General features: G+C 42.1%; 1 protein-coding gene across 9 annotated transcripts in view; it reads right to left on the bottom strand.

Moving 5' to 3' along the window:
- Positions 1 to 24,848, bottom strand: part of Dtnb (dystrobrevin beta) — a 195,132-nt gene that overhangs the window by 164,549 nt on the left and 5,735 nt on the right. For all 9 annotated transcript variants that reach the window (XM_076942210.1, XM_034513843.2, XM_076942214.1 and 6 more), the window contains exons 2-4: positions 10,338 to 10,405; positions 5,346 to 5,426; positions 420 to 633 (exon numbers count right to left, since the gene is read on the bottom strand). In XM_076942210.1, the coding sequence (XP_076798325.1) occupies positions 420 to 633; positions 5,346 to 5,426; positions 10,338 to 10,404 (362 nt within the window). In that variant the 5' untranslated portion in view covers position 10,405. The remainder of the gene's footprint in view (positions 1 to 419; positions 634 to 5,345; positions 5,427 to 10,337; positions 10,406 to 24,848) is intronic.

Here is a 24,848-nt window from a genome sequence, read left to right as displayed (position 1 = left end):
TTCAAACTGAAAAAGTCCGAAATAGATTCTTAGAGTTTATGAAGAGAAAACTTCAATCCAAAGGAATTTGGTGCTACAGAGTAGAGAAAGATCAGCCTTAAAGTCAACTACGAAGCCACATCAGCGTGCACAAAGCTTAAGCATTTCTCACTCTTTGGGGAGAGGAACAGGTCTGTGAAAGTGCCTATGCTTCTACCAGACAGTGGGACTCAAGTGGGTGAGGCCCATCTATGGCATCTATTACAGAGCTCCATCTGGGGCACGCCAGAGGGCAGCAAGTGACTGTCCGGGATGCAGGAAGGACTTACACTGAGTAATTCACCTTAACTGAGACTCTAAGCTGACAAGTTAGCAAGGCAGTGTGGGAAGGGGGTGATGAAGAGATGGGCGGGATTTAAAAGAAGTGATCAGGTACGAGCCTGTCATAGGCGGCAATCATAAAGTTGAGGAGGAGACTGATGGACTGCTCCACGCTGATTTGGTGAGTCGAAGGAAGGCGCTTGTTCAACTGATAGTAGATAGAAGAGATGACGGTCTCCAGGCGGGACACGCTGATCTCCGTGGTGTGGTCCAGGGTGTTAAGGCCATTGTCTCGGAAAGCTTCGATCATGTTCCAGATATCAACAAGATGAACTAAATCAAAGAAAAGAAACTGTCAACAATTTTAAAGGATATTTAAACTGATCAATTCATTTTTTAAGCTTAAAATAATAAAACTCTTTAGCCAACACTAAGAAACCCATCGTATGACAGAATATAGAACATCAGAATAGGGCTGACCACCTGTATTAAGTAATTGGTGTTTTGAATCTTTGTAAATAGTGACCCTTGTGACTCTATCAGCTGATAATATAAATATATAGAGAGAATTAAATATATATAAATATATATAAAGAATTACTTATTAGAGCTGTCTCCTGAGAGGCTCTGCCAGAGCCTGACAAATACAGAGGTGGATCCTCGCAGCCAACCACTGGATTGAGCACAGGGTTCCCAGGAGGAGTTAGAGAAAGGGCTGAAGAAGCTGAAGGGGTTTGCATCCCATAGGAAGAACAACAATATAACCAACCAGACCCCCCCCAGAGCTCCCAGGGACTAAATCACCAACCAAAGAGTATATATGGAAGGACCCATGGCTCCAGCTGCATATTTAGCAGAGGATTGGCTTATTGGGCATCAATGGGAGGAGAGGCCCTTGGCCCTGTGAAGGCTCGATACCCCAATGTAGGGGAATGCCAGGACAGGGAGGTTGGAGAGGGTGGGTGGGTGGGGGAACACCCTCATAGAAACAGGAGGAGGGGGGATGGAATACGGGGATGGGGGGATGACCGGGAAAGGGGATAACATTTGAAATGTAAATAAAGAAAATATATAATAAAAAAATTCTAATAAAAAAAAGAATTACTCATAATAATTTTTCCCCTTTTAAAACAAATTATTGTTACATTTATTTATTTGAATCGTGGGGCTGTTGGTAGATATGTACCAGATGTGCATATGTAAGGGCACATGTATGGAGGTCAAAGGACAATATTTAAGAGTTGCTTCTCTCCTTCCACCACATGGGTTCTGGGGGTTAAACTCAGGTCATCCATCAGAATTGGTGACAAGTGTCTCTAACCACTGAGCCAGCCCAATTTTCAGCTTGTTTAGCAATTTGCCACATCATCCTATATCATCTTTATTTGTAATATTAGTCTGGCAATTTCAGCAAGATTTTACATCGCAAATTGTCCTCTCTGTGGCCCTAAAAAAGAAGTAAAACTGTATTAAGTATAATTCCACCATGCTGTGCAGCCTACTAGATGCTCTGAACAATGTATCCTACAGACAAATTTATTTAGATTTGTTTATTTAAGTTTATTCAAATCTATTTGTTTAAATTTAAATTTGTTTTTAAGCAAATTGTTTTAAATTGTATTTTGAGCAAATCAGTTATCTCCCTGCATCTACCTTTCTCCTTGAATAAATAAAAAATATGGATAAAACATTTAAAAAACAACAAACAAACAAGCCTGTTTAGCACATTGTTGATGTGGGGCCAGGACTGAGAGGATTCAGCCAGACCTCCACCATCAAAAGAAAGGATATCACCGTAGAAGAACAGTTACTAAGAAGACACGACTTCAAATGACAAAGGAAGCAGAAGCTCCCTCCACCTGGATAAAGCATCTGTGGAAACAGTTGGTGCTGGCATTAATGGGGAAAGGTAGAAAACTGCAAGAGTCCTGACAAGCCATTCAGGAATAAGCAATCAAAAGGAAAATAGAATACAATGGATTTTCACTCAAATTTAAATAAACTCTTGTGCTTCAAAAATGTATGTGTATACATATACATACATATATACGTATACATATACATTTTTTAAATGAAAAGAAGCTGGGTGTGGTGGCTCACGCCTGCAATCCTAGCATTCAGCAAACAGACTGTTATGAGGTCAAGGCCTGCTTTGATTCAGTGATAGACACTTTATCAAAAAGTAAGATGCCAAGTGACTGGGGATAATACACTGTCATCTGATCTCAGGGTACTCGAACGTGGGCATGAGCACATGCATGTACAGGTTCACTGCACACAAGTATAGAACACATACACAGGCATTTTTCACTGAACATGGAAAATAAAGACAGGAGGATCAGAAGTTCAAGGTTATCCTCTGCTACTTAATTTCAAGCTAGCTGGGACTACAAGAGACCTTGACTCAGGGGGTTAAAAAACCAAAACAAAACCAAGGGCTGGTCATGATGGCTGCCCAGTGAGTAAGAACACTGACTGTGGACCTGAGTCCAAACCCCATCTATGTAAAAGGCCAGGTATGTGGCAACCTTTCCATCTGGACAAGTCCTGCACAGCCTGCATCAGGGTCTAGCCAGACAAAGACCCTGATTACAGAAAATCACAACCAATCAAACTGCAGAATACAAGTGAGCCACAACTGATACATTTACAACACAACTCCTACATCCAAGGCTCAGTGAACACAGAAGAGGGGATGGGAAGACTCCAAGTCAGAGGACCAGGAAATCCGCTGTGAGAACGTGCCTTCTACCCATGACAGGAAAGCTATGCCATGAAATCTCAACAACATGGCTGCCTAAACAAGACTGAACAAGAACAATACCAACAGACATGCCAACATGGAAGAAATCTAACTGGTGGAAGAGGTACATCACTGGGGTGAACTTTGACATTTCAAAATCCCAAGCCATTCCCAGTTAGCTCCCCCTGCCCGGTGCCTGTGGATCAAGATGTTAAGCCCTCAGCTGTTCTCCAGCACCATGTCTGCCAGTCTACTGCCATGTTCCCAGCATGATAGACATAGACTCACTCACCTTCTGAAACTGGGAGCCTCAAACTGTTTCTTCTATAAACTGTCTTGGTCACTGAATCTTAGCACAGCCACAGAAAGGTAACTAAGACACCATCTGCCCTCAGGATCACAGCACTATACACACAGACTACACTCTCCCAAGAATAACTATGGGAAAAATTATAAAAATGTTCACAGAGATGCTCTAAGATAGTACTTTTCAAACTCTCTGGCCACAGCCCACACTCACCCACAGATGTATTTAATACCAGGCAATCACACTCTCTGCCTTTCTTCCTCTCCCTCCCTCTCTCTTGCACACACACATGCACACATACATCTAGAGACACAGAGGTTTCGTAAGCACTTTTTTTAAACCTCCCTAGCTGTACGCACTCTGGTTGCTTCTTTTTCTCCATTCTTTTGTATTACATACTTTACATTGGCTATGGCCCATCAAAGCAACTTTGAGAAGCACTTAATGGGTCATCATCCATAATTTGAAAATTAATGCTTTGGAAAATGACAATGAAAAAAACATGGCTGTAGCCTAAGACAGCATGATAAACTCTAAGAATTTAGGATTTATAAGTCTGTTCTTTCTTTTTATTGAGATATGGTCTCACTATGAAGCTAGCCCTAGCTAGCATGGAACTTGATATGTAAACCAGGCTGGCCCTTGAATTCAAGGAGAGACGCTTGCCTCTAAGGTGTGCAACACCACACCCCAAACTCAGGATATTTAATTCTTTTTTTTTTTTTTTGAGTATTTATTTGTTTATATAAGTTTTTTTTTTTTAATCTGCATGTACATTATCTGCACACTGGAAGGCATGGGATCTGATGTTATAGATGGTTGTGAGCTGCCATTGTAGGTGCTGGGAATTAAACTCAAGACCTCTGCAAAAGCAACCAGTGCTCATAAACACTAAACTATCTCTCCACCCACCCTACCCCCCTTTAAATATTTATTTATTTATGTATATGGGAAGGATTTTTAAGTCTTAACATCTGACAGAAATTATCATATGTAAAATGACTTGCTAGAGTCACTTGTTTATAATAAATAGTAAAACTCCGTCTTTTAAAACAGATTTTCCAATTCTTAGGCTAATGTGCTTACCATTATACAAGCCAGGCTCTCACTAACACATGTGCATGTGAGAAAAGCATAGCAGCTCATCTTCACAGTGAGAATATGTGTGTGTACACATATCTGTACATACTTTATAATCCACATAACAGGTACTTGTTAAAATGAGCTGATTTGTGTTATAGTAAATTTATACTAAATTTATTCAAAAAAATCAATTTTCACTGTATCTATATATCAAAATATCAAGGCCTTTCTTTCAGAAGCTAGTAACTATATTAATTTTGTACAAAGAATTTTCTCCCACTTAAATCACATTAATATTAGGTCATCTCAGAACCTGTGAGTAACCCCTAGTGCTAGTGAGCGGGCAGGCTCAACAGTGCGGAGAGTAAAGGCAAAGTCACAAACACTGAGGACCTGAGTTTGGTGTCTGAACCCACACGGTAGAACAAGAAAAATGACTCCTAAATATTGACTTCTGCCCTCCATTTACTATAACATGTGCACGTGCATGGACACACACACTAAATAAAAGTGTAATAAAAAATCCACATTCTAGCAACATTACTATCAATTTTGTTAAACATTTTAAGGGACACAGGAATAAAATGACAAATTTGTAAGATTTCAGTCAAACAGAGTTAGGGCCAGAGAGACGGCTGAGTGGTTAAGAGCATCTACTGCTCTTCCAGAGGACCCATGTCAGGTGACTCATGCCACCTACAGCCCCAGCTCCAAGGGCTCCTCTGCCTCTGGCCTCTGAGCATCCACACGTGTGTGCACATGTTCATATGCAGACATATAATTCTACAATAGTAGAATACATTCTTTACAAAAAGCAAACAGAATTTAACCTTACGATATGCCTGGAAGATACTGAAATTTCATAATATTAGGAGCCCTATCTGCCCACCGAAGAGCTAGGAAATGACTTACGGTTGCACCGCTTCTGTACAAATCGTAACTTGCAAGCTGTTCTGTACGTTGATAGGCGTATGACATCGAAGTTCTGAGCACCTGAGAAGGGACATGGTAAAAGGTTGAGCTGCATGGCTGGGCATCCCACTGCTGCATGCTGAAGTGTGGCTCCATGGTGATATGCACAGGAAAGGGAAAGACACACCCTGCACATGCCCACTGCACACCAAGATGCTGCCAACGGTTTTGTCTTCTGCTAAGCCAGAGAACTTGGAGAGGGGAACACTCGGTGGCGTCCGTCGGTAGGCTGCAGGGCCAGGCCGTTCTTTATTCAAGCGTATCTCACTAAGTAGCACTCGCCTTGAGCTCGGTAAGTCCCCAGCCTGACCTCAACCTTAGGATCTCCTCCTCCTGAGAGCTGCAATTACAAGCATGGAGCACAACAGCTGGCTGCATCTTCCTATCAAGAAGTAAAAACTGCTGAGTGTGGTAGCACAGATCTTTAACCACAACACTCAAGGAGCAGATCTCTGAATTCAAGGCCAACTTGGTCTACATAGCGAGTTCCAGACCAGCCAAGACTGAATAAAGACACCCTGTCTCAATTTTGTAAAAAAAAAAAAAAAAAAAAAAAGGTAAAAATTACTTTTAAAAAAGTAAAAAGTATTTCCTTTCACTAGAATTTGAATACAGTGGCTAGCAACCAACTGTAGCTCCAGTATTGAGAGATACCATGCTGGCTTAAGGACTCCTCAGGCACCAATCATAAATGTGGTACACACACGTACACATAAGATAAACAAAGGCCAAGGTAAGAGGATTGCTACATGAGCTCGAGTGAGACCCTACTTAAAAGCAATAAATAAATAAACTACTACTATTACCCACCAGAGGAAGAAGCAGACATATGGGGGGTGGGGGGGGCAGAAGACACCGTACTAGCAACCCTATCTCTCTCCACAGAGTGCCTCAGCCACCTCAGGACCCTGCCAGAAAGAAGACCATCTCTAGATGTGGCCCTGCAACTTAAGCCAGAAGCATGAGCCAAGATAAATGCTCCTCTATAACTTAGTCTGCATAGTGTGTTATTATAAACAAAATGGACGAAAACACAGAGTTCATATAACACTGTGTCTGAGTTGCTTAAACTATTGTAAGCATGTCAAAATGTTTCACAAGAATAGTAGCACAGGGCCCTTGAAGTGGTTAATCATGTATTAATCCTCAACAGCCTGACTGTGAAGGAGAGACCTGGCTCTAGACACCCACGTTGTGACCTCCACACGCATGCTGTGGCTTGCCCTTACCCACATAAAACAGAGCAGAAGCACAGGTGAGCATCAAGGAAGTCTTTCCCTGTGGCAGGAGGGCTAAAACCATGGGAAAAGATGAAGCCCTGAAATCAAGACCTCTCAAAGGTAACCACCTAAGTAAATGAACTAGGGGGGGAAAATGACTCACAAAGAGAAACAGTAAAAGGCGCAAGCCTGGCTCTCCCTAGATTTATGTTTTAAGATATCTGCATTTAGGGACTGTTGTCACGGCTCAGCAGTTACAATCACTTGCTGCTCTTGCAGAGGTCCAGAGGTCAGCTCTCAGCAGCCACATTAGGTGGCTCACAACTGTGTGTGCCTACTGTACCAGGAAGTCCAGAGCCCTCTTCTGGTACCCACACAGACACACACATATGCATATTTTTCAAATTATGCATATTTTTAAATGGCAAGGAAAAATTAAATAATCAAATGGACTGTATTTTCTAAAAACTGATCATAAAAGTTTTAAAAGATAAGTTTGAAAAGGTGGCACATACTTTATAAAGAAGTTACCCTACAATAGCCTAATGGACCTCTATGACTTTGAATGAAGTTATAAACATTAATAAACTTGAACTTTGTTTTAATTGATAGGGTAACAAAATTCTAGGGTAACCAAAAAGAATGCATCTCATTCACAGTAAAGGGAACTAAAGTAAAGTGAAATGGGAAGTAGGGTGGCATATACTACTGTAATTCCAGTGCAAGGCTGCAGAGAAAAGATGCATCCTTGAGGCTCACTGGCCAGCTAACCTGTAATCTCTGAGCCTCTGGTCCCAGTGAGAGACTCTGCCAAAGCTAAGGAACAACAACCAGATTGACCTCTAGCCTCCACACACAGACACGCACATGTATAGACAGACACATGCACCTGTTCCTACAGACACGCAAGGCAGGGGGAGGAACAAAACTGAAGTATAAAGCCCTAAAAAAATAGAATTTATTAGTCTTCATATAAAAAGGTTAAACAGAATATGCCATGGTGAGGCAACGGCTGTCACGTGAGCTTCTTCACCCCCATTCTTGTTGAACCTGGAGACTCTGGACAAGAACTCTGCCCCTGCACTACATCCCCAGCCCCAGGGTTTTGTTTTTTTTTTTTTTTTTAATGTCTTTTAAGCATTTTTTTTCCCAACTTATTCACTTTACATCCCACTCAGCTCACCAGAACACTAGGTCATGAAAAGGAGGGGTCTCCAAGCTGGGCGGTGGTGGCGCACGCCTTTAATCCCAGCACTTGGGAGGCAGAGGCAGGCAGATTTCTGAGTTCAAGGTCAGCCTGGTCTACAAAGTGAGTTCCAGGACAGCCAGGGCTACAACAGAGAAACTCTGTCTCGAAAAAAACAAACAAAACAAACAAAAAAAAAAAAAAAAAAAAGGAGGGGTCTCCAAGTGTGGGTCAGTGCTACAGTGCTTGCCCACCACTCAAGAGGACCTAGGTTTGAGCCCCAGCACCACAAACAAAGCACCGACAAGGAAAGGGAAAGCAAAGGAGAATTACAAAACAAGAGCTGAAGTTCTCTTTTAGAATGGTCACACTGGGCATGGTGGCACATGCCTGTAATCTCAGCACTTGGGAGGCAGACACAAGAGCAGCAAGCTCGGCCTACATAGGCCTTGTCTAGAAAAACAGGACTGCTATCTTAATAGAAAGTTAAGCATTAAGGCTAATAAAACAAACTGAGGAAGATTATTGAAATTAACCTAACTCCTCAGAGATACTCCTATGTACTAAGGCTAAACACCAGGGAGCTATCTATATGGACATCAGCAAAGGTAATTATTCTGTATCGTAGGTGGTGCTGGGAATGAGGCTGGAGTATCCCAGAGTAGAAACCAATGCAACTTCCCTTATAACAAAAGTGAGGATGTTCAAAAAGCCACACAGAGAGAGAATGATAATTTATCCGAGGCTTATCTATCAGAGTGAGTGTGTTCTTTACAGGACTTCAGTCATTCCCAGGGTCAACTCCACCCCAACCCCACAGTTTTTTATGTGCAGATATCTATTCTGCCCAGCAGGAATCGCTGTGTTTGTTTGTTTCCCTTTTTGTCTGACTCATCTGATCAAGAGAGCATCATATATGAGGTTATAACTTAGTGGTAGAGTTCTTTCCTACCATGTACAAGATCCTGGGTTCAATTCCCAGCCCTTAAAAAAGAAAAGAAAAAAAGAAAGAAAAGGAAAAAAGACAGGATGGTGGTGGCACAGGCCTTTAATCCCAGCATTCAGGAGGCAGAGACAGGCAGATCTCTGAGTTCAAGGCCAACCTGGTCTACACAGAGAGTTCTAGGACAGACAGGGCTACAGAGATAAATCCTGTCACAGGTGAGGGGAGGGGCACTGAATAGAAAAGAAAACCCCTGGCAAGGTGACACCAGGCACAGCATCAGCAAGCCTGCTGGAAACAATGTGCAAGTGCTAGTCTAGATCTTTTCTTGTGTTGTTTCAGCTTTCCTGTTTCTGACTTGCTGTGAGACAAGGTCTAGTCACGTAGCCCAGTCTGGCTCAAAATGACTATTCTCCTAACTCTTCCTCCCAAATGCTGGAATTATAGGCATTCCACTTAAGATGAAGCCCTTCTGTCCCACCTCTAAGCGCTAGCATGGCAGGCACCTGGCCACACCCACACCCAGCTGTACAGTAGTACTCATAAAATGCCTTTAAAAGGCTTACAAAGACTAATTCAGACCAATCCTATACAGGAACCTGAGAGCCAACATGTGTTAGGTGGTCTGTATTACGTCCAAGAAAACAAAATATTGGGAACCATCCCATTCCTCCCAGCCATGCTTGGGTTTTTTGTTTGTTTGTTTTGTTTTGTTTCTAATATCATAACTGTTTGGTTTTGTTTCTAATATCATAATATAATTTTATCAGAAGATTTTTAAGTACATAATAAAGTTCTTTCTTTTTGGTTTTCCAATAGTGCTGCTATTCTAATGCTTAGTTCTCTCCACTGCATGTCTAGCCTCTAGTAAAAGGTAATTTATATAATGTATTAATTATTAACCACTATCATCACCTGTAAGCTTATGACAACAACAGTTGCAGAAAGAGTTCTAATCAGTAGGCATGACTTAAAGTCACAGGTATTCCATATAATATGTCTGCCTTATTTTTTTATGATCTTAACTAAGAAAGCAATTCAAGGCACTTGGGAGGCAGAAGCAGGCAAGAGCTCTGTGAGTTCCAAGCTAGTCTGGGGTATCAAGCAAGCTCCTAGCTACCCAAAGCTATATAGTGAGACTCAGGAGGGAGGGAGGGAGGGAGGGAAGAAGGGAGGTAGGGAGGGAGGGAGGGAGGGCAGAGAGAGAGAGAGAGAGAGAGAGAGAGACCTCAACTCAAGTCTCAAATCAATTCAAGTAAAACCCATGTTGAGCTGTGAGTCCTCCAATTCCATGCTTCTGCAACTCTCATTCCTCCCTGTCTAAGGTTTCCAACATACAATTCTAACTGACAGAACTATTACTTAGTCAGGCAGTGGTGATACACACCTTTAATCCCAGCACTTGGAAGGCAAAGGCAGGCAGATCTCTAAGTTCTAGGCCAACCTGGTCTACAGAATGAATTCTGGGATAGCCAGGACACACAGAGTAACGATGTCTCGAAAAACAAAAACTTGTAAAATTACTCAATAAAAATAACAACAAACCCCACAGTGTCCCACGTGTGTGAGCCCAGGACACTCACGCATTTCTATGAAGAGCTGCCTCTTCTCCGCCATGGTCTTCCGCTTGTTCCCACCTTCCTCAATCATCCTAGAGATGAAGACAGACACAATGAGCCAAGACATGGGGTGATGAGTGAACCGATCGCTCAGCTGCCAGAGGTACAGGAGACCACAGTGCCATGCACATACTACAGAAACATTGGCAGAAATAAAGTGGGACCCTCCCACCAAGAAATGTGAGCCATTGTCCCAGTGTCTGGTAGCTTCCAAAGGATATAGGACAGTCAGTATATTAAAGGAGCTGGTATGTTTACTTCCTGAGTTGAAAATACAGGACTTTTTTCTAAGAGCGGGGCTCATACTTGCTCTGAGGCTACTCTAGACCTCACAACATAGCCTATACCAGCCTTGAATGTGCAGCTGCTCTGCAGCCTTATGGGTGCTGGAATCACAGGCCTACACCATCCTGCCTGGCTGAGGATGGCTTTTTTCTAACTTGATTATTTTCTTTATTTCTTTCTTTCTTTCTTTTTTTTTTAACAGAATGTTGACACAGTTTTCTCTACCACCACTGTTTTGCGAATATAATATATTACTAAAATATGATTTCAGATACAACAGAGAAAGCCCATAATAAAGAACATGGGAATTTTCTATTTATACACACACCAAAAAAAGAGACATAAAATCTTCTGTTTTAGGTTAAACTATATTAAACAAAAAGATACTCATCCCCAAGCTAAAGAGCTCCGCAAAGGAATTTTTCGTACATACTAATAGCAGTGAATGCTGATACATAGGCTATGCCTTATGTTTGTGGAACCAAGTGTCAAGTCCTACTACCTGGGAGGCTGAGACAGGAGAATTTTTGAACCTACTAGCTCAAAGCCAACCTGGAGAACACAGCAAGACTTTGTCATCTGCATTCCTCTCTTATCTATTCAGTCCCCACACCGAAAGCCTATGTGCCTGCTTTATGACTGCTGCTGCTCCCGCTCCACACATCAGGCAACAGAGGCTGAGAAAGCTAGCTTGCTAAAGGGCGCATAACTCAACATTAGTGTCATCGCAACCTCTTGAACACGCTTTTCACGTAACTGTTATTTACAGATATCTGAATCCTTAATGTCTAAAAAGCTAGAACACAACCCATTATACAGACCGATTTGTGCCAAATTCTGCTGAATGTAAGCCAGATAATTACCCTGAGTAGATTAAACTGTTGTAAAGCACTCTCAAGTATCATTAAATTGTTATACATTAAACAAGTAAAAACCATTCTCAAATATCTTATGATCACAAACTAAATGACAACTGTATAAACTGCATATTTGCTACAGCAAGATGCCTGCCTGGTTATAACAAGTTCAGTTATAACCCAAAGAAACTTTAAAATGTCAATATAGTCATTAACATTCCATAATTAAGATTTTGATCAAAAACAACCCCATTCCAAGTCACGAAAATGTTATCGGAGAAACTTCAACACACACAGTGGTTACAATTTACCCCAAGTCAAAGGAATTTTGAACAAAAAGTAAGCCAAAAAAAAAAAAAAAAAGCCACCAGAAAAACAATCTAATAAAATCTAGGATTTAAAGAAAAAACAGGAGTTGGTTCCAGTAGTCTGTGATTACAAAGGGAAGAGGCCACTGGAAAGCTTACCTTTTCTGTATCTCTCGATCTCTCACGAAGTCAACTGCTGATACTGATCACACGGGATAACCACGATGACCTTTGTACTATATCTCACAGGCTGCAACCTCTACCTCAGTATTCCTCCACATCACGTTTCTCAAAGCAGAGAAAGCAAATTCCTAGAGAGTGCTGAATTCTTAGTGGTAATTTTCTAAAATTGTATTTTCATTTTTAGATTCATCTTGGGGCATCTAGCTAGCCACCATCTTACAAGTACTGTGAGGCAATTTCAGCACCCACAACCACAGGTAACATGACTAGTGGCTGGCGGACGACAGGAACTACACTTTCTTGAACACATCTGACCTGCCATCTGCTTTTGCAAACAGAGTTTTGAAATACAGCCATGGCTACCCAGTTCTGTTTCCTTTTCTTCTTAGGAGAGGGTATGAGGGCTAGACACGGCCTCATGTAGTACAGGTTAGCCTCAAACTTGCTAAACTACTGAGGAAGACCTTGAACTCCTAATCCTTCTGCATCCTAAGTGGTGGGATTATAGGCATGTATTTTCATGCCTGCCTTCATTCCTGTGTTATCATCTATGGCAGAATCTCTATACTCACAAAACAATGGCACACTGCAGCGCATGCCACAGAGAACTTCTGGCCTAAAAAGTCTGAAGTAAAATTTACTATCCGGCCCTTTAAGAAAAAGTTTGCCCATCTTATTTATAGTAATCATTAACACTGGATTACTACATGTCTGACTGCAATTAGGCTAGTACATCCCCACTGTCAAAATGAAAACAATCACACCAAGTGTCTTTGTTTCGGGTTTTTTTGTTTTGTTTTGTTTTGTTTGTTTGTTTGTTTTTTTGAGACAGGGTTTCTCTGTGTAGCCTGGCTGTCCTGGAACTCACTCTGTAGACCAGGCTGGCCTTGAACTCAGAAATCCGCCTGCCTCTGCCTCCCAAGTGCTGGGATTATAGGCGTGCGCCACCACTGCCCGGCGTGTCTTTGTTTCAGTTTCAGAAATGCTTCAATCACTCTTAAGATTCATTCCTTGTTGCTAAAATGGTATTTAACACACACACACACACACACACACACACTGCGCCAACTGTTATGGCCTAAATGTGAAATGTCCTGCACAGGTTCATGCATCTCAACACTTGGTCCCCAGCTGGTGGCACTGTCTGTGGAACCTTTGATACTGTAGCCTAGTTAGTCAGTCAACGTGGTTGTTGGGAGCCAGCCTTGAGGTATTACTGCCTCGGGTTCTGGCTCCACTCTCTGCTTCCCAGTTACAAATAAATTGCAACCAAGTGCCTCAAGCTCCAGTAGCTGCTATGGACTGGATCCTCAAATTGTGAACCAAAAGAAACCCTTTCTTACATTGCTTTGTATGTTTGTCTCACCAATCAGACAAGTAATACATCCAGCTTTTATTTGTTTGTTTGTTTTCAAATGAAAGAAAGAAAAGAAAACCCAAGGGGAAATGAAGAGATGTGAATGGAGAGGAAAAGAGGAAAACCTACTAAGAAAATGCTTCGATACTTTACAGCCTCGTATAGAAGTAAACAGTATAAACTTCAGAGGTTTTAAAAGGAACGAGCAGGAGCTGACTATATGGCTAAATGAGTAGCCTGCCAGCCTAGCCACTCAGTGAGCTCCAGGCTCAGTGAGAAACTTGCCTCAAAAACTAATGCAGTAAGTAATGCAGACAGCAATAAAGTAAGACACCCAACATCAATTTCTTGTGGCATTAAAGGGACGACGCATGCACACATGCACATGCAATGTAACATACACACACATACACACACACACCCCAGCCCTGGAAACATAACGATGCAGTAGACTCTGTCCTGGTCGGCCATTCCTTCCCCAGGTGGCTTGGTTACTTTCCTACTGCTGGAAGCGTGCCATATTGTCACAGCTGCACTTTTCCCTGGAGAATTCCCTTCAGCTGGCTGAACACTCTCTAGGCAAGAAGCCTGAAAAGTTACTCCCATAAGGCAGACAGCTGCAGTAGATGACTGATAAGTCCTAAATACCCGGCCCAAGGAAGGTCTGGATCCTGGAATCTGGGGTGAGTATATAACCACCTCAGTCACTGAGCAAAACTACTAAACCCAAACTAATGCATGTGGAACTGTGAGAGACACATGTGAAGTAAGCATGAGCAGGTGGACTGGAGAGACCACCCAACAAGGGCTTACCACTGTTCTCTCACAGCCTCAGGCCTAAACTCCAAACCTCAGGCTCCCCAACTAAGTCTTGTAGCACATGTTTAAAAAAAAAAAAAAAAAAAAAAAAAAAAAAAACCCAGGAAAGCCCTCTAGTTAGCTTGCTTGCCGAGAAATCAGAGTGGAAGAATCCCCAGCTACTTTTCCTCTCCTCCTCCTCCATTCCCTCCTACCCTGGCTCACAGGCAGTCTCATACTGAAGCAACAGAAGCAGGAAAAGCAGCTGTGTGGAAAACTACAGGAGGTAAAACTGACGGGAAAAGGAAATGAGAAGTAACCAGCTCGAGAAACACAACTGTCCTTGTTCACCTTGACATGCTCGTCTATGCAGAGGACCTAAGAGAATTTCCCAAATCTGCCAACTAATAAGCTATTACAGCAAGGTTAGCTGATCAATAAACAAAAATCAATATACAAAAGCCAATCCATTTGAAATGTAAAATAATAACATAATGCCACATTAAAAAATAAAAATATAGGTACTGGAGAGGTGGGTCAGGGTCAAGCGCATGTATGGCTCTTGCAGAAGACCTGGGTTTGATGCCCAGGACCCACACAGTACCCACACAGTGGCTCACAACCAACCAACATTCCAATTCCAAAAGATCTGATGCTTCCTTCTTACCCTCACGGGCAGCAACTGCATACGTGGGACATACACATACAAGCAAAACACTCACATAAAAAATAAAAAGTGAATAAATCTAATAAAATTATTAAAAATATATTACTTATGTTATCATCCCCCCAAAATATGAATATTTTGTACAAATATAGCAAAGCATGTATAAGATCAGTGTGAAAAAATTTATAAAACTGGTAGAAAAAAACAACATAAAACTAAATAAATTACTGAGATTCCATGTTTATAAATAAGAAGTCTAAACATTGTCAAAATACCAGTTCCTTTAAACTCAATCTATAGATTCAGTAAAATGCCAACCAAACTCTGACCAAGTTACTTTGTAAACACCAACAAACTCATCCAATGTCTACACAAAAGACAAAAAACTAAGAATAGCCAAGACTATATTTTAAAAAAATAAAAACTGAGGCCAGACACTGCCAGCTTCAAGACTCACATGTCAAAAGGCAATCTAATGGAGAAAAGTGGCCTTCTCAATGTGGGTTACTGTAAGAATTGAGTGTCCAAATACAAAAACATTATTCTAAACACAGCAGACTTTGTACTTGTCACAAAAATTAACTCAAAGTGCCCTAATTTAAAAACATAAAGCTATACATCTCCTAGAAATCACAGGAGAAAACAAAGAACCCAAGGTTATGATGAAGATTCTCTTTTGTTTGCCCAGACAGGGTCTCACACTGCAGACTGGTTTGGAACTCAACTAGGTAGTCCAGTCCTGGCCTCTAATTTTAGTAATCCTCCTGCCTGAGCCTCCGTAGTGCTGAAACTACAGGTGTGAGCCAACACACCCAGTTGACAATTTATATTTATTCATTCTCTCTCTCTCTCTCTCTCTCTCTCTTTCTTCTTCTTCTTCTTCTTCTTCTTCTTCTTCTTCTTCTTCTTCTTCTTCTTCTTTTTCTTCCTCTATCTCTCCCTCCCTCCCCCCTCTGTGTGTGTGTGTGTATGTGTGTGTGTGTGAGTGGTGTGTATGTGCACAGTATATATACCTATGGCATAACTCTCTGCACACACACTTGTGCAGAGACTAGCAGACATCGGGTGTCTTGCTCTATCACTCTCAATGTCTCTTACTGAACCTGGATCTAAGCTGGCAGGTAGCAAGCCCCAGAGACCATCATCTCTGCTCCCTCCCACCCTCCGATGCTAGTGTTGTCAGTACGCACATGACCGAACTTGGCTTTTTCTAAGATCACAACTCACAACTGGAGTCCTCATGTTTGCACAGAAAGCGCTCTTCCTGGAGAGATGAGCCAGTGAGGGCTTTGTAGATACAACAGCACTGGCTGAGCCCAAGAAAGAACTATTAATCTGAACTTCACTAAAAGTCAAAAGTTAGAGCTAGAGGTCGTGGTGCACACCTTTAATCCCAGCATGGAGGAGGCAGAGAAAGGTAGACCTCTGTGAGTTTAGGGCAACCTGGTCTACACAGTGAGTCCCAGGCCAGTTGAGGCTACACATGAGAACCTGTCTCAAGAAACAAAACAAAAATAGCAACAACAACAAAAGGGCCTCTGGCCTCCACAGACATGTTCACCAGCACACTCACACAAGCACATAGAGAGAATTAAAACAAGATACCACTGTGCGCCTATGAAAACAGCCAAAGTGAAGAAAAGACCATACCATGCACTAGGAAGGATGTGAAGCAACAGGTCTGGCCACTTCAGGCAGCTGGCCAGGTTCTTACACAACAAGATGTGCTGTTACCATTGTTATCAAACAATCCTTGGTATTTAGGCAGAGATGGTAAAAACGTACATCTACCCAAAAAAACTGCTCCCAGATGTTCACAGCAGCTTTAGGCATGATTGCCAAATCCTGAAAACAACTACATTGTCCTTCAGTAGGTGAAGAGATAAACTATTCAGTTCTAGAAAGGAATGAACCATGAAGCCATTAAAACATTGAAGAAACTTAAGTGGAAATCACGAAGGGAAAGGAGCCCGTCTGGAGCCAGCAGCGGTGCTGAGCACCTGCACTCCCAGCACAGAGCAGACTGAAGGCCAGCCCGCGCTACATGAAACCCTGTCACAAAAAAACAATTTAAAAAGGACAAAAAGCACCATTTTAACTATGCAACACCCATGAAAGTGCAAACTTCAGAGACAGCAAAGACTGATGACTGTAGCGCTAAGGTGGGCAATGAATCCCACATACACGGAGGACTATTTGTGCCATGAAAAATATCCAGTCTGACAATGGCTGGTACATGCCATTGGGCCATTGTTTAAACCAACGACACTGAGTCAACCAGAACATAAAACTACAGATTTGGGAGTGAACACTGTGTCAGTATAGACTTACTGATTCTAATGAACATTCCACACGCAGAGGAATGCCGGTCATCAGAAGGCAGTTTGGAATCTACAGACTTGAGAAACTGTAAACAGAGCTCTGACCCTCTTGCAACAAGATGGCAGCCTTTCCTGCTGAAACAGGCAAAGGTCTATGTTGGGGTATGTCCTGAAAAATGTTTATCTTCCAAGACCTAACCCTGCCTCTGCAAGAGTAAGGACAAGAGGCCAAGGCCAGAGAGATGGCTCAGCAGTTAAGAGAACTGGCTGCTCTTCCAGGGGACCAGGATTCAATTCCCAGCACCCACATGGTAGCTCACAACTGTCTATAACTCCAGTTCCAAGGGATCCAACACCCTCACACACACACATACATGCAGGCAAAATACAATGCAATAAATAAATCATTAAACACAAAACACAATAAAAGTAAATAAATCATTTAAAAAATAAGAGGCCCGTCTTGTCACAAAGGGTCAGAGGTCTGTTTACAGTTTCTCAAGTCTGTAGATTTCCCATGTGCTTTCTGCCTTGACACACACACAGGCTCCTAATCACCAGCATTCCCCACCTGTGTGGTATGTCCATCAGAATCAATAAGCCTATACTGACACATAGGTACAGGGGGGTTCTGTGCCTATGTTTGGGAAAGGTGGCTAATTCAACCAACAAACACCTGCTGTGCCTGGAGTAACTGAAAGATATATCTGAGAAAGGATCTTAAAAATGTTGAACTTGGAGGCCCGACATCGCTGATAAGAAAGAGTGCTGATATGGGGCGCTGGCTCATGAACACTGGGAGCCAATCCTGCTGTGCTGTGGAGTGACTTCTGTAAGCCTGAAACACGATGCTTGAGTGATGTTCCACAGAAATGAGTGGGAGACACTGGAACCGCTAGAAGGTATGAAGGAAGGTGTCAAAAGTGTTCTCTCATCCTCTACACCGCCTACACTCTACCAAGTCCTTGCATCCTAGGCTGGCAGCAGCTGCTTCTCCCCTCCCCTCCCCAACTCAAGCTCAGGAGTCTTACTTCCTTCAGGGCAGGCCTGAAACACTATAAATCTACCACCTAGAAATACCCTTACTGATGGGGACGGTACAGAAGGGCCACTGCTGCCTCACCCACCCTGGGATACGTGTCTCACACTGTCTCCTTGGGACCATCAGTAAGAACAAGCTGCAGCTACTCGCCCACTAACACAGATAGTCAACCCCTTATTTCCTATCTCACTTCTCTCTGTCCAAGTTCTTCCTGGGATCACCTCCTAAACAAAATGCTGGCATTTACATCCTTGCCTAGAATTAGCTCCTACAGAAACTCAGATACCTGTTCATTCAACCAAGCTTATGACTCAGATGGCCTCAAGTCCAAACTTATGAGGCACATAAACTGAGTATGTCAATTACATCCCTGGGGCCAGTGCTTTATGGGTGCTATTATCTGCATCTCTGTATTCAGGCTTTCAGCAGCTCTAGACCCAACAAGAACCTACTACCACCCATCAAGAACCTACTACCACCCATCAAGGACCTACTACCACCCCACCACAGCTGACCTCACGGGCCCTGCCATTGAGACAGGACCTTGAACATCAATATGCATGAACATGAGCTCACCTCTTTACTCCCTTCCACTGGACTCCTGGAATTCTGCCTTTTCTTAGCCACATCGTCTAAAGATAACCAATACCCCTCTATCCTTCTCATCACAAGCTGACTCTAACTTCAAACCCTGCCACTTCCTTCCTCCCAATCACTCTCATATCCACCCCCCCCACACACCCTTTTCCCATTTCTAATGCCAAAACCTTCATCCAGATGAATGAACAAAAAATTTCTATGGCCTCCTGATCTCGGGACTCCCCACCCTCTCTTTCCTGTAGTTCATCCTGCAGACACACAAAGAAGCATGCCCACTGGCTACATCCACATAAACCTGTCTGCTCCTCAGAGCATCCAGTCATCCTTCTGGATGCTTCTTGAAGACATAACACAGGCACAGCCTACAATGTGTAAAAGACGAGAGTCTTAAGTGTGAGACACAAGCAAAGTATCCTAAACCTTAAAGCTGAAACTCTGAGTTCCTGGATGAGGCTGTTTAATATTCCTGGCCTGAAGCCAAACTGAGGGAACAAGTTTTTACACAGAACACCAAAATAACAACTCATAAGATAAAAAATTTTCTTAGTTGAATTTTATCAAAACTAACTACTCTGCAAAGTTATAAAAAGGTGAAAACAAGCAGAATAAATAAATAAATAAAATTAGGCCAGCAAGATGGCTCAGTGAGCAAAAGCTCTGGTGAGCTGAGTCTGATTCCCAGAATAGAGAGAACTGTAAAAGCAAACTGACCCCCAGGAGTTGTCATTTGGCACCGTGCATGCCATGGCACAGGTAGCCACACTCACATCACTCACACACACACACACACACACACACACACACACACACACTAGTGAATAAATATTTTCTCAAAGCACAAACAAATTTCAGAAATCAAGCTTAAAGCAAAACAATAACAACAAAGCAAAACAAACAAAAAACAGTCTAATTAAAAAATCATCAATGGGCCAGCAGGACAGTTGAGTGGGTAAAGGTGTGCACCACCAACCTGACAACCTGAGTTGGATCCCTGAGACCCACATGTTGGGAGAGGCAACTCCTGAACGCTGTCCTTTGACCTCTACTCACATACATACACATAATAAATAAATGTTTTTAAATGGCCAAAGAAGGCAGAATAAGCAATGTGAAAATATGTTTAGTAACTTCAAAATAAGAAGTTAAAACAAAAAAGAGATACCATGTTGTGTCTATTAAAAGGGCTAAAACGGGGGCTGGAGAGATGACTCAGTGGTTAAGAGCACTGACTGCTCTTCCAGAGGTCCTGAGTTCAATTCCCAGCATCCACATGGTGGCTCATAACCATCTGTAATGGGATCTGATGCCCTCTTCTGGTGTGTCTGAAGATAGCAATAGTGTAATCACATATAATGAATAAATCTTTAAAAAAATAAATAAATAACAGGTATAGCCGGGCAGTGGTGGCGCACGCCTTTAATCCCAGCACTTGGGAGGCAGAGGCAGGTGGATTTCTGAGTTCGAGGCCAGCCTGGTCTACCGCGTAAGTTCCAGGACAGCCAGGGCTACACAGAGAAACCCTGTCTCGAAAAAACAAAAAACAAAAAACAAAAAAACAAACAAACAAACAAACAAAAAAAAAAAAACAGGTATAGTGGCACACACTTATAATCCCAGCACTGGGAGGTAGAGGCAGGAGGATCTGGAGTTCAAGGCCAAGTTCATCTACACAGAGTTTGAGGCCACATCTGATGCCTCCTGCTTCCACCAAAAATATTTAGTTTGTCTTCAATTCTGCATGCTTAGTTTTAAAATATCACAAACATCCAGGCACAATGGTACATGCTTTGTCCCAGCACTCAGGAGGAAGGTGTTGAATTCAAGGCAAGCCTTGTCAACAGAAGAGTCGGGGCTACACAGAGAAACTGTGTCTTGAAAAGATAGATAGAGGGCTGGAGAGATGGCTCAGTGGTTAAGAGCACTCACTGCTCTTCCAGAGGTCCTGAGTTCAATTCCCAGCAATCACATGGTGACTCATAATAATCTGTAATGGGATCTGATGCCCTCTTCTGGTGTGTCTGAAGACAACTACAGTGTGCTCATATACATAAAATAAATAAATCTAAAAAAAGAAAAAGAAAAGATAGACAGACAGACAGATAGATAAATGGATGGATGGATAGATGGATGGATGGACAGACGGACGGACAGACAGACAGACAAATAGATTAAATTGTAAAGGCTAGAAGGATAGCTCAGTGGTTTAGAACACCTGTTACTTTTGCAGAGAATTACCAATTTTGCAAATTCAATTTCCAGCACCCACAAGGAGGCTCAGAACTATCTTAAACTCCAGTTCATGGGGATTCAATGTCCCTTCTAACCTCTGCAGATACTAGGCACACATGTGCTGCGCACACACACACACAAAAGCCAAATATTGACACATGCCAGGCATAGCATAGCACTTGTCTTTAATCTCAGCACTCCCAAGGCAAAGGCAAGTGGATCTCTATGAGTTTGAGGCCAACCTGGTCTGAATAACAATTACCAGTAGAACCAGGGCTATACTGTGAAACTCTACCTCAAAAACAAAAAGCAAGCAAATTCAGACACACAAAATTTTCTAAATCTTTTACAACTAAATTATAGACTAATTACCAAAATGAATAAAATTTATGTTCTCAAGTGATTAAGCCTGTAGATTGTATACAACAGAAAAAGACTAAGAAATGGCTATTAAACTAAAGCTTCAAATTAAAAAAGCAATAAAATATAGAAAATAAAAATATGGTAGAAAATATTTCTAAAAATTAGGCATTAATGCAAAGTCAAAAGCTATTGTATTAAAGAAAACATACTAATACTTTTTTGTATGATTAGTAGTATTTTTGTTTTTGTTTTTGAGATACAATTTTCATTCTGTAGCACAGGTCTGAAGTAGTGTGGAACTATAGATATAGCCCAGGCTGGCCTCAAACACAAGGCAATCTTCTCTCAAGCACTAGTATTATAGGTATGGAACAACATGTAGCCCAGGCTGGCCTCAAAGTCAAGGCAATCTTCCTAGTTTAGTCTCCCAAGCACTAGTATTTAAAGCAACATATACATGTATCTTAGGAAAACAGAAGTAGCAAGAGAACACACTGAAAGTTCATATAGAAGTCAGGAGGTGGTGACTCATGCCTTTAATTCCAGGAAGGCAGAGGCAGGTGAAGTTCTATGAGTTCAAGTCTACAAAGCTAGTTCTAGAACATCCAGAGATACACAGAGAAACCCCGTCTCAAAAAAAATAAAATGCATAAACAATACTGTTAGTTTATGATATTATTATATCCCTGTAATATCACTTAAGGCATAATATACTAAGCATAATCATTATACAGGCATGTTTAGTTGCTTTTGGCTGATTCTATATCAATCTGATCCTACTGATTTTGTATTTTGCAGCTGATTGACAGCTCATCCCGGGAACAGAAGCAGTGTCCACTCTGTTTTTCCTTGTTCTGCAAGTATGCTTGCATTGTGACTTCACCAAAAAAATCCACTCTGCACTTTCTCTGCAGGAATTCTGTTAAGCCAGTCATCTGTTTAGCAAGGTTCATTTCCTTCAAATCTGACAGCCCACTGAGCCTGACAGAGGTGAGCTGCAGTATATCTACACCGTATAAGCAGACAAAAAAGGAGACTCACCTACGTAGGCTGAGATGTTCCCACCATCAGCTCCCATCCCCTAGCACATGCCACCAAGTCCTGTCACCGGATATACAGATGAAGTGTCAATGGATGGGTTACTTATTAATAAAACATAACTGCCTAATTTGCTTGTTACCCTGTCTACAGCACTTTTCCCCATGCCTGTCACTTCCCAATTTTGGAAGAAGTGACAGCTCTTAAAACAAAACAATCTGGTGTGTGGCTTTTTGCCTGGAACCCTGGCTCTCAGGGAGCTGAAACAAAAGGATGCTGAGTTCAAGATCAGCCTGACAATACAGCAAGACCGATTCTATCTCCAAAAAAAAAAAAAGAAATCTAGAGTGAGAAGTCAGGCCTGTGCTAGATAGGCCTTAGGAGCAAGTCAGGACTGTAGACGTTATAACTAGCTGGGGAGACTAAGACCTAAGATTATGAAGCAATTACTTTAGGTAGCCAATGATATGGCTGTGAGCCCTCCCTCTCCATCCCATGTGCAATGTATAAACAATACTGCTAGTCTATGATATTATTACATCACCATAATATCACCCTCTGCAAACCAAACAGGAGTAAATGAAAATGTAAAGAAATTCCCAAAACAGTGATGCCTTTGATGAGATGTGGGGGAGAGGGTGGCAAGAATCCTCCTGTCTGTTCTCTCCTAGGAAGACACTGCTACAGAGCTGGACATGGCCTGCAGACAGAGGCAGAGGAACTACCACGGCACACGGACTAAAGCATAGGGAGAGACCGCTTTGGAAATGTCTCCAGCACATCTGTGTACTGCAGTACGCGTGATAAGAGCCTTCCTTTCCTTTAAATTGGTTTGTCAGTTTCTTAACCTTTGGCCCTGTCACATCAGAGCATTCAGGTATGGGCTAGGGAGCTGGCCCAGCGCTTCCCTTGTAGACACCAAGATCTGACCTCATGAGCCATGTTTTAAAAAAATCCTGGGGGCTGGTTGGGTAAAGTTCAGTGGGGTAAAGCACTTGTCATACAGCGTGAGGACTGGGATTTGGATTTCCAGCACCCACATTATTTTGAAATGGCCCTTGCAGCCTATACTTGTGAGTGAGGCTCCCCAGAGCAAGTTAACTTGCTAGGACAACTAAATTAGAAAACACTGGATTCAGGTGGGAGACATGGCTGCAGAATGTAAGGCAGAGAAGAACTCAAGGAAGACACCACACATTAGTCTCTGGCTTCCAAATATAAACACACGCGCACACACGCACACGCACGCACACACCACATAATACATAAGCAAGCAAAGAGATAAGTAAATTAATAAAGCAGGCTTGGTGACAATTGTTATAATCTCAGCCCTGAGGAGGCAGAGACAGGTAGTTCTGCAGTGCTCTCAACAGGCAAATCAGCCAAATCTGCCAGCTGAAGCCAGTAAGGGAAGCTAGCTCAAAGACCAAGGTGAATGGTGCCCCAGGAACATCTCAGGTTGTCCTCTCGCCTCCACATGCACTAGCACACACAAAGCACTCTGAAAAAGCCATGTGCAAATGCAGTCTCCTGCAAAATCAGTCAGACTTCCCTGAGGTAAGCTCAGACTGTGACTAATATAGTCAAATCCACTTTTAATTAAAAATAAAATAAAATAAATAACTCCCTTGCTCATTTCAGGAAAATTCTCAAATACCCTTCCTCTAATTCTTATTCTTTTCTCTTTGAGATTAAAAGGGGTGCCAGGGAAATAAATGTAAAACCCTAGATATCTTCTTGTAACAAATCAAAAAGCATTCTCTTAGTTCCAATAAAAAAAAAAAAAAAATTCAGTAGCATACTCTACAACCACACAGAGCTCTGAACAGCTGAACTTAACCTTAACAGGGCTATGCTAACTAGCAAACAAATCATGCAAAATGTCTAGCATGATGCTTGGCATGACATGAGAGCCAAACAAATGTCGGTTATCAGGCACTCTGACTACTGTGCCACTCAGTTCCAAACCTGCTTATCACAGCATTTCAATCCTGTTTTAATTTATAAGCAGTGTTAGTAATACACATAAACTCAAGAGCAAGGCACTGGGAATTCCGCTCTATTGCAGTGCTTGAACCAATATGCAGGAAATGCTAACAATGTTTACTAGCCCTGAGTTCCAACAACACTGCATAAACCAGGCTTAGTGGTTCAAATCTGTGGTCCCAGCAATCAGGAGGTAGAGGCAGAAGGATCAGAAGTTCAAAGTTATCCCCAGCTACACAGTGAGTATGAGGCCAAACATGGAACTCTGTCTCAGAAAATATAAAAATAATCTGACATAACTGAGCTGGGTAACAAACGTCTGTAATGCCAGCATTTGGATGGTTGAGGCAGGAGAACTGTCATGAGTTGAGGCCAGCTTGGCTTACATACTGAGTTCTAGGCCGACCAGTACTCACAAACTGAGACTCTGTTCAAAGAAAA

The sequence above is a fragment of the Arvicanthis niloticus genome, chromosome 11 (genome assembly GCF_011762505.2).
Source record: "Arvicanthis niloticus isolate mArvNil1 chromosome 11, mArvNil1.pat.X, whole genome shotgun sequence".
NCBI lineage: Eukaryota > Metazoa > Chordata > Mammalia > Rodentia > Muridae > Arvicanthis > Arvicanthis niloticus.
The sequence above is the reverse complement of the archived record's forward strand: the minus strand, read 5'-3'. Positions and strand labels throughout refer to the sequence as shown.